At 39.5% G+C, this 9,802-nt stretch overlaps 1 protein-coding gene across 1 annotated transcript; it reads left to right on the forward strand.

The window, feature by feature from the left end:
* The first annotated feature begins 3,634 nt into the window (after window positions 1-3,634).
* Window positions 3,635-4,657, forward strand: si:dkeyp-117b11.1 (B-cell linker protein). The gene is made up of 4 exons (XM_028579155.1): window positions 3,635-3,664; window positions 3,750-3,818; window positions 4,199-4,357; window positions 4,541-4,657. Exons 1-4 carry the CDS (start codon window positions 3,635-3,637, stop codon window positions 4,655-4,657), a joined length of 375 nt encoding a protein of 124 aa, XP_028434956.1.
* The last annotated feature ends 5,145 nt before the right edge of the window (window positions 4,658-9,802 follow it).

Here is a 9,802-nt window from a genome sequence, read left to right on the forward strand (position 1 = left end):
AGTTTTTCTATTGGCCTTTCGCTCAATCAGAGGTTTGTTGCTTACAGCATATAGAACTGCAGCAGATTTCCTGCATAGTTTTACACTGTTGCACAATGGGTTGTAGCTGTAGCTATGGTTTCATTAACTGATACTCTTGTACTAATGTCTTAGTATTAATGTGATGATGACTATTTGTGAAAATACACCTTTAAAATAGTAATATATTTTCTAATTTTCTCAGGATGACGATGAAGGTGACATGTATGAAGCGCCTCCCTGTGAGCGTCCGGCTCTGAAAGTCTCTCCGAGAGAAGAGGAGGAGAATGTTTATCTGGGTAACAGCACTGCACTGAGTCATAAATGCAGATAGGGTTAGGGTATAAACAGTTCCTGTTCAGCATACTTTTGACAATTCTTTTACTTGATGCTACTTTTTGCAGAGACGACGTCCAATCCTGCTATTCCACAGAGGCAGGCTGCACCTCCACCCAGATTAGGCAAACCCTCGGTAACAACTGCTCACTGTACTCAAAGTCTGTTTCTGTGTGTCTCTGCATCCGTCAAGACATTTAAAATGTGTTTAGATATGTTGCATTTCTTTTAATTAAACAATCTGTCATCCAGAAACCTCAACAGCGTGCAGAGGATTTCTTCCATGATCCCAAAACTAAGAAACGTGAGTCATTCATCTGTATTCATTTGCATGTACACACAACAGTGCTTTTGGGGGATTTTGTTCATTCATTGTATAACCTCACCTCTCTTCATCTCTTTAACCCATTTATTCAGCACCTGAGATAGACAGAAATGAGAAGCCTGGGAGAAAGAAGATGATGCCTCCTCCACCGGTCCGCTCTGCTCCTGCTCCAGGCCCTGCATCCAACACTGAAGAAGGTGCAGTGATCACTTCTACCAACACAAATAAGCCTTTCATAGAATCAATTCATCAGCTTGAAAATGACTGTTCACTGAGAGGAAGGTTACTATATTAATGAGGTGATATGAAAAACCCATATACTCAAATAAATATTTGTTTTATTAGTTGTGTGCTTCCACAGAAATACAATACCTTGACAAACATAATCCCACCCAATGAAAGCTTTTGCATTTGCTGTAGCTGCTGCACACATGTTGTCTCATAGACAATTCCCAAAAACAAGAATTGTGTGTAATGTTTCCAGCAGCAACAGCGGTTTGTTTGGAATAAATAAATACAAGCAGAACAGAACTGAACCGAATGAGCAGAGACTGCAGCTGTTACTGAAACATAGGAGAGAGTGCCACCTATTGTTGTGCCACTGAGCTGCATGTTAAGCCTCAGAGACTCAACTTAATCTGCAAGAACACCAAAGCAATCATCACTTTGCACCGATAATGTTGCTAAAATTGTCACATTGTCTCATGTCAATAAAAGATTATTACCACACCCTTTGGCATAGACCGATTGTCTGAAACTTCAGATCAAAGTTTCATGAGAAAACTATGTAAGATTCTCTACTTGAATATTCCTCTGTGTCCCACTTTTGAACTGCTCGGAATAATCTCTCTATTACACATTTCTAAATACCTGAAACTTTTCCTATTAATCTCACTAACCGAATGCAAAGAAGGCAATGTTCCAAAACTGAAAATTAAAAGCTGATGTATACATGACAGTTAAATCTAATGAGAGATCATTCAAACCTGGAGAAACTTGCAACATCATTGAAAGACAATTTAAAATCCTGGTCACACAGGTTGGATTCTTCTACTCCTTTACCTTCTGCCCCAATAATATACTACAGCACAGAATGGGTGACACATTCTCTGGTGCCCTGTGTTTGACTGCATGCGTTGTTGACTCTTTTTAATAATGTATTCAATCTTTTTTGGGTTGTTCACCATCACTAAAGGCTTGTATGATAACACAACAACACAGATCACTGCCAGTATTTTCTTTCTGCATTTCAGATGTGTATCTGGATCCAAATGAAGAACAGGTAAGATAAGATAAGATAAGATAAATCAACAATTCTAAAAGCTTAATACATAAGGAGCAAAGAGCCTTGGGTATAATAGGTAATAAAAGGTAATAATGGCCATGCTGTACACATGTATATGATTGGATGTTACCAGCCACATACGGTAGCTGTGAATGAGCCAGTCATTACAAAGCATGAATGAAACTAATACTTATAATAAAAGTGTCAGTGCTCTGCCTGAACAGTGAAATGTTATGCTTCATTACTGCTCACCCCCAACTGTTGGCACATTTCTCCATGTGTATAGCTAAATATGTAATATCATGATATAACAATATTTGTCATTTTGTGTTTCAGGAAGATAATGATGAGCTATATTTAGAACCTACAGCTGGTAGGTTTCATCACACTTCACCAAAATTAGCTCTGTACTTTAAGTTTGCATGAACAGTTTGGTCTGTGAGTGATGATCAGACATCAAATTTTTTTTTCCAGATGATGAAAAGTTAAATACAAATTCTAATTTCCTTTCCTTCTGCTCCTCAGCTTGCCCTCCTGCCGCTCGTGGGCTGATGAGGATGCCTCCATCTGCCAAGACAGCATTTGTACCTTCTCCCATACCTTTGTAAGTGCACTTCAACCCAAAACAGCTTTCTACCTACTGCCTAACCAGTTTTTGCAGCAAAATGCAAATGTGGCAGATATACATTTGGTATTACACAGTAAATATCTGGTACTAAACACGTAATGAAAATTAACATTCTCTCTATCTGCAGGATGAAGCCTCCGGTTCCCAGAGCTCAGTCTGTGAGTGTGTCCATTCATCTCAGTGTTTTGTCTTATCATTTTCTTATGCTAAGCTCTGTCCTAATTTAAAGTAAGACTGATTTAGAAATGGAAGTTTTCATTCTCTCACTCTGTTTCCATTTCCTACGTAGGAAATTAAACTCATCAGTATGACACAGCAGTAACTTTTTATTTGCTTCCTTTCAGAATTCATTTTTGCCTTCCTTGAATGAGTTGACCCCGGGTAAGGACCCCATCTTCTCTACTCTTTAAAAACTGACCATACATCAGCATCCATACATCCAAAATAAATCATTTTGGTCATGATAATGGAGAGTACATATCTTGTCTTTTTATCTCCTTCAGTTGAAGCAAGACGTGGCACATTTCCTACCAAACTCCCTCCACCAACTCCCAATGTTAAGCCCCGTCTGCCAGCAAACCTGAAGGAAGCCAAATCCAGGTAAGAGGTGAAGGGTCCAGAGAGGATTGTTAGACAGATGACACATTAGCTAAAAGTGTTAAAACTGCAATGATTATTTTTGATCTTCAGCATGTTTTTGCAGTTGATCCCATCTGCAAGTGCAATCGTACATCAGAATTAAATTCAGTGTATAACATTAGCCTTCTTGTCTTTATTCAAGCCTTCTGAATCCTCCTATGGCAGACACAAAGCCTGTGGGTAAGCTCCCATTTTTTAAAGTCTTTTTTTTATCCTAAGAGATGACTGTGATCATTTGGAGTCTGCTTAGAGTCTTCATTTAAAGTAATCCAAACATTGCATGGATCATACTTTACTTCTTTTTAACCATATTTATTAAACCTCTGACTGTTAAGTATGGATTTCCCAATCATGGGAAAACGCATGACATGTTTTCTATCTCTTTTAAGTCACCTCTGGGGGTATGAGGGCAACCAAACAATCTGGGAATGAGGTATGTTATTCAACTGCACACAGAAAATCTAACACAAGTTTGAGGACAGGTTTACTCTTGTTAATATATTTATGTCACATTACAGGACAAAGAATGGTTTGCTGGAGATTGCAACAGAAAGACAGCCGAGGATCTCTTACTGAGGGTCAACAAGGTAAACTGTGTGTTATGTTTCATTAATAATCAGCTAGTCAATCTGGAGAGTCTTTTTTTTATTTTTATTCTTAACTGAACAAACTCAAGGGCTTAAGGCAAGGGTGTTGCACAGACGGTGGGGAAATTTTCTGAGTGTTATGTGCATATTTTTGCTGACAGCCAAACCTGAGTAAGACACCTTCAGGGCTTCCAAGTCTTTTTACATTCACCATCCCCCTAATTCTTAATCCATCCCTCATTTTTATTTTTACTTCCCTGTTCTCTTTTAGCACTCATTGTCCTAACACAGCTTCCCAAACATTTCTTCTCTATCCCTTTTAATTCCCTATTCTTTGTGTCAATCTTGCTCAGTTTTTCCTGTATTTTTCCTCTTTATAGGACGGTGCCTTTCTCATCCGTCACAGCTCAGCCCAGAGTGCGCGGCAGCCCTACACCCTCGCTGTGCTCTACCAGCAGAAGGTGTACAACATTCCCATCCGCTTCCTGGAAGAGACACAAGGTTACGCCCTCGGAAAAGAGGGCAAGAAGAACGAAGAGGTGAGAGCAAATTAAATTTAAGAGAGGGTTGCAAACTAGAGAGAGAGAGAGAGAGAGAGAGAGAGAGAGAGAGAAGAAGAGAGCAGGATTCTGGAACTTCAGGCTTTTCATTTAATCACTTTATTTTCCTTTATCTTTCTCTCTCTCTCTCTCTCTCTCTCTCTCTCTCTTTCTCTCTCTCAGATTTTCAGCACCCTCGACGAGATGATCTCTCACCACAAGAATAACCAGCTGCTTCTGATAGACAGCAAGAGCCAGGCCAAGCACACAACATATTTAACCCACCCTGTACGCCCTTAAAACCACACAACTGGGAGCTTCTCTCATGGTATATCCACATGAGTTACACAAGAATAATTGCAGTTTAAAAAGTTTACTGTAGGTGTATTGTGTGTCCCAGAAGTGTAATTAGAACTATCAGTGATACACCCAAAGTACTGTTTTCATGATGTTGTTTATAGATTGAAATAAACAATGCAACATTTTACTGCACTGAACCATTAGCAGAGATTATGTAAACATCACAAACAGTTGCTCCAAAAGTTACACTCAGGTAAATGACAGCTTTAACTTACTGTAAAGCTCAGAGATCCTAAAGTTATGTCGTTTGACAAAGTTATTTTCCTGTTTTGTCATCGTTTTAGCAACAATTGCACAAGGTTAACTGTTCTCTCGTGAAAAGGAAAATGTGTCACTCACTGTATGTTTCCACCATCGGATGAAGAAGGGATGAGTTATTTTCAGTTTGCTGTATTTCACTCACTTTTAAACATACAAACAGTATGTCTCTGCTGTTACGTGATATCAAACCACTCTAAAGGCTAAAACCTTCACCCTAACTTTGTGCCTCCTGCTCATTTCCATTTTTACTGTATGGTCATGTGTGATGAACCGTTGAGATACATATCTCCATGAATCATTTTATTTTAGTCACGAGTACAGATTTAGTTAAGTTTGATGACTTTGATTTTGAATATACTGTCTGTAACAGGTTTCTTTTCTGTGTTATATTGTAGATATTGTGCAATACAGTCAAGTCAAAATGAACTTTGCATGTTTTTATTTTATTTCTTTTACTACAGTTTCCCTATATGTTTACTGTTGTTGGCCAGTAACCATCTGGTCTTTATTTGTTTCTGCGGTGTGTGTGGTTCATTTAGAGGATAGGATGATGCTTGATGAAGTCCTTTGATTACCTCCGCTGATGTCAAATCTTAACTTTGTGAAGGTCAGTGTGGTGAGCGGTGGGTTTGTGGCTTTAACTAAGAAGCTGTTTATGTGCTGCTGTGTGTGTGTGTGTGTGTGTGTGTGTGTGTGTGTGTGTGTGTGTGTGTGTGTATGTGTGTGTGAACTGCTTCCCAGTGGCCACTGACCAGATGCTGCTGGTTACACCTGCTTCCTGTCGAGTGAAACCAACTTCTCTGCGGCCAAACCATAAATCCTGGGCCTGCCAGCATACAACATAGCAGAATCCTTCAAGATTTTAAAAATCAACTTTATGCAGATAACAACAACAACAACTCTCCAACCTTGGAAAATAATACATAACCCAAATTATGGCTATAATGTGCCTGGAAGTCAAAATTACCTACAGAGTGAACATCAAGATATTATGTCTTTTAGTTTTTAGAATTGCCTTTTGTTTTTACAGTATTAAAATAGTTTTATCACATTACCTGGTATATTTCAATACAGGCTAAAAGATAGCATTAAAGGGCAACTATAATATAGCATTTTCAGGATTATACTTGCATTTTGTGTTTGTACTTTAAAGGTCCCATGGCATGAAAATTTCACTTTATGAGGTTTTTTAACATTAATATGCATTCCCCCAGCCTGCCTATGGTCCCCCAGTGGCTAGAAATGGTGATAGGTGTAAACCGAGCCCTGGGTATCCTGCTCTGCCTTTGAGAAAATGAAAGCTCAGATGGGCCGATCTGGAATCTTGCTCCTTATGAGGTCATAAGGAGCAAGGTTACCTCCAGAGGTGTCAAAAGTATTCACATTCATTACTCAAGTAGAAGTATAGATACTAGGGTTTGAAAATACTATTGTAGAAGTTGAAGTATCAACTCAAGCTTTTTACTAAAGTAAAAGTGTAAAAGTACTGGTTTCAAAACTACTTAAAGTATAAAAGTAAAAGTAATGTAAGGCAGAGATCTTCAACAGGGGGTCCTCAGAGTCATTGCAGGGGGGCCTCCAAATTATTGTACATTTTTGAGTCTTTAAAAAAAATAAAAATAAAATGCCTTAACATAATTCCAACATATTATTAGCAAATATAAATTCCCATTGATGATAGGCTTACTGGCCTATAGGTAAGGTAGTCACTAAGATATCAGCCCACAGATACAGTTAATCCTAGATTTACTGTGCCACATATGTAACATTAAAATATGATTTATAAAATCATGCCAACAATTAATATTTTAATAGCTTATGAAAAAACGTATGTAAGAAGGCTTTAGGTTACCCTAACAGTTATTGTAGGCCCAGTTTAATATGCAACTTAATTTCATACAATATGTAGGGGGTCCCTGCTACATCTCACTTTAAGTTAAGGGGTCCTTGGCTTAAAAAACGTTCAAGACCCCTGATGTAAGGGGGGGAAATGCCATTAAGGACAACAACTTAACTCTAAAACTCGGGGACAAAATCATATGACTATAATAATGTTACAGTATATTAAAATCATACATGCAAACTCAGAAGGGCTGAAAAAGGTGACACGTAGGCTACATCTCTTCTGTGTTTTTCAGACAACGGCAGCTACAGTCTGGTGTCAGACTCCTCTCCAGTGAAATATAGACACACTTTTACACCGTTTAGCGCTCAGCATTTTATCATGTTTACTCCATCTTCTAGCTAACGCTAGGCTAACCTGCTTCCAACTGTAGTGTTGACTAGCATCCCGTGCGGCGATGTTCAGTTCCCTCTAACGTCCGTTTTCGGAGCATCGCGCAGGCACCTAAGGCACCGAAATCCGTGTTGCTATTCGGTCCGGTAGATAACGGTCGTTAAGGCACCGGTGTCGTGTTAGCACCGGGTCTGTACAGGTGTTATGGATCGCGTACAAACCAATAGGGTGTCGGAATAGCTATGTTTATACTTCTCATCCAACCACAATCAAATTCACTCTCTCCGGATGGAGCGATCTGGATAGGGTTTTTTGTGTGTGTGTTTTTTTGAACGATAACTGACGAGCTGGAATGAAAACAAGCCGAACTGAAATATGAGTAACGAGGCTATTTTTAAAATGTAGGGAGTAGAAAGTACAGATAATTGCGTGAAAATGTAAGGAGTAGAAGTAAAAAGTATGCTGTAAAATAATTACTCCAGTAAAGTATAGATACCCAAAATTTCTACTTAAGTAAGGTAACGAAGTATTTGTACTTCGTTACTTGACACCTCTGGTTACCTCCCCTTTCTCTGCTTTGCCCGCCCAGAGAATTTAGCTCACCCATGAGAAAGAGAGAGACATCATGGCTTTCAAACGAGCAAAGTGGCAGTTGGTCAAGGCCACACCCCCATCCCCCACCTTGCCCCCCCTCTCTCCTCCTCAATAGCTACAGACACAGAAATGGCACATCCTAAGGAAAGCTTGTTGTGGGACTGGCTCTAGTGGCTGTAATTCTGCACCAAGGCTGAATTTCGGGAAAAAGACTTCAGACCACTAAGGTCTATATAAAAGCATCCAAAGAGCACCATGTCATGGGACCTTTAATGTTAAAAAACACTTTATTTTTCTCTTACTGCCCATGGCTGCTGCCTGTGTGCCCCCTCTGTATGAGACGCTCTGTAGAAGCACCTGTCTCTTTAATCCCTCCTCCCGATTAAAAGCCCAGTCTGCTCTGTATCTGTGGATGGCCTTAGTGACTATACCTATAGGCCAGTAATCCTATCATCAGAGGGGAGTTATATTTGCTAATAATATGTTAGATTCATGTTAAGACTTTTTAATTTTTGAAAAAACTAACAAACAACACAACACAGCAATTAACAATAATTTGGAGGTCCCCCTGCATTGACTCTGAAGACCCCCTTGGGGTCCCGTACCCACTGTTGTAGAACCCTGTCTTAAAGGAGAACTCCGGCTGATTTGACCTGAATCTTGATCACTAGATATCTCCGAGTACTGGCAATAGGAAAAAAAATGGGTGCTAGCAAACTGGAGTTGCTGTAGCTAATGGCCAGAGCTCCCAGTTAGCTAAAATGCCAATTGTGGGGGCATGTTTTAGAGTGCCTTTGTGTCTCTTAACAGACACAAAATGCAATTAAAATGTCTGTGCAACATGAACAGGGCCCGTACGTGACAACAAGATGCATGTTCAACTTTGACATTGTGAAGAAACCGTTTAAAATTAAAGTTTGTACTGTCACCTACCTTGCCGGTAGCTAGCTCGGACTCGGCATCCGGGATGAGGGGGTTCAGCCAGGTTTCGGTGATAATCATCACGCAGCAGTTCCGTGTGTAGTTGTTTGTTGCTATGCTGGGTTCCAGCTCATCCATTTTGTGCGCGATGGATCTGGGGTTGGTGAGTAGGAGGCTTGGCAGTGGAGGTCTGTGTGGTAGTATCCTTAGCCGGGCTAGCATGCCGGGCTAGCATGCCCGACCGGCATCCACACACGCCAGGGTTTTTTGTGTGTATTGATAGGATCCACTACTTTACAGGGTGATCATACTGTAAATGTCTATGCAGCACTTAATTCTGCCCTTTGATACAACATCTTACCACATTTAGCAATTGAGGAAGTTACTGTATAGTGTGAATCAGATCCTTTTGCAACAGTAGCTTTTTGATTTCAAATGATGTATATGCTTTACACATCCCGTGTGTAATAATGACTCACATCAGTAGGGTAAAGGCCTTTGTTGATTAATAGGAAGTATTTTCAGACCAACCACAAACAGCTGACAGGTCTAAAGGTCTTTTAAACAATGCAGTTTTTTTAAATTTTGTTTCCATATGCAAAAATTAGTCCACAGTCTCATCATATGCATTTCACAAGACCAGAAAGTTTGTCTTAATAGCAAATGAAGGGCAATGCATTACAGAAAGGTTTGCTAAAAACTTGACTTACTGTAGGCTGAGTATTTTTTTTAATCAATTGATCAATTGTGTATATAATAATAATAATAATAATAATAATAATAATAATAATAATAATAATAATAATAATAATAATAATAATAATATATTAATAATAATAATAGTTTCAGCTCCTTGGAAACACATTGAAACGTCAGCGGTCCAGTCCGGTACAGAGCGTATCCATACAACAACACCCTTTTTTTGATGGAAAGATGAGTGTGTGTGTGTGTGTGTGTGTGTGTGTGTGTGTGATTTTGAAGAAATGCAAAGGTGGGGCGCTTGTCACGAGCCCTGATTTTGAAGTTTGTGGGAAGGAAGGGGGAAGGGGCTGCGGCGGAGTGGTACAAACTGC

Source organism: Perca flavescens, chromosome 5 (genome assembly GCF_004354835.1).
Source record: "Perca flavescens isolate YP-PL-M2 chromosome 5, PFLA_1.0, whole genome shotgun sequence".
In the NCBI taxonomy this organism is placed as follows: Eukaryota; Metazoa; Chordata; class Actinopteri; order Perciformes; family Percidae; genus Perca; species Perca flavescens.

What these genes read in the sequence shown, in the direction of transcription:
- si:dkeyp-117b11.1 (XM_028579155.1), top strand. Translation starts at nt 3,635, where the DNA reads ATGAGGGCAACCAAACAATCTGGGAATGAG. An exon ending in TCTTACTGAGGGTCAACAAG is followed by an intron (nt 3,819 to 4,198) that starts GTAAACTGTGTG and finishes TCCTCTTTATAG; the next exon opens with GACGGTGCCTTTCTCATCCG. An exon ending in AGGGCAAGAAGAACGAAGAG is followed by an intron (nt 4,358 to 4,540) that starts GTGAGAGCAAAT and finishes TCTCTCTCTCAG; the next exon opens with ATTTTCAGCACCCTCGACGA.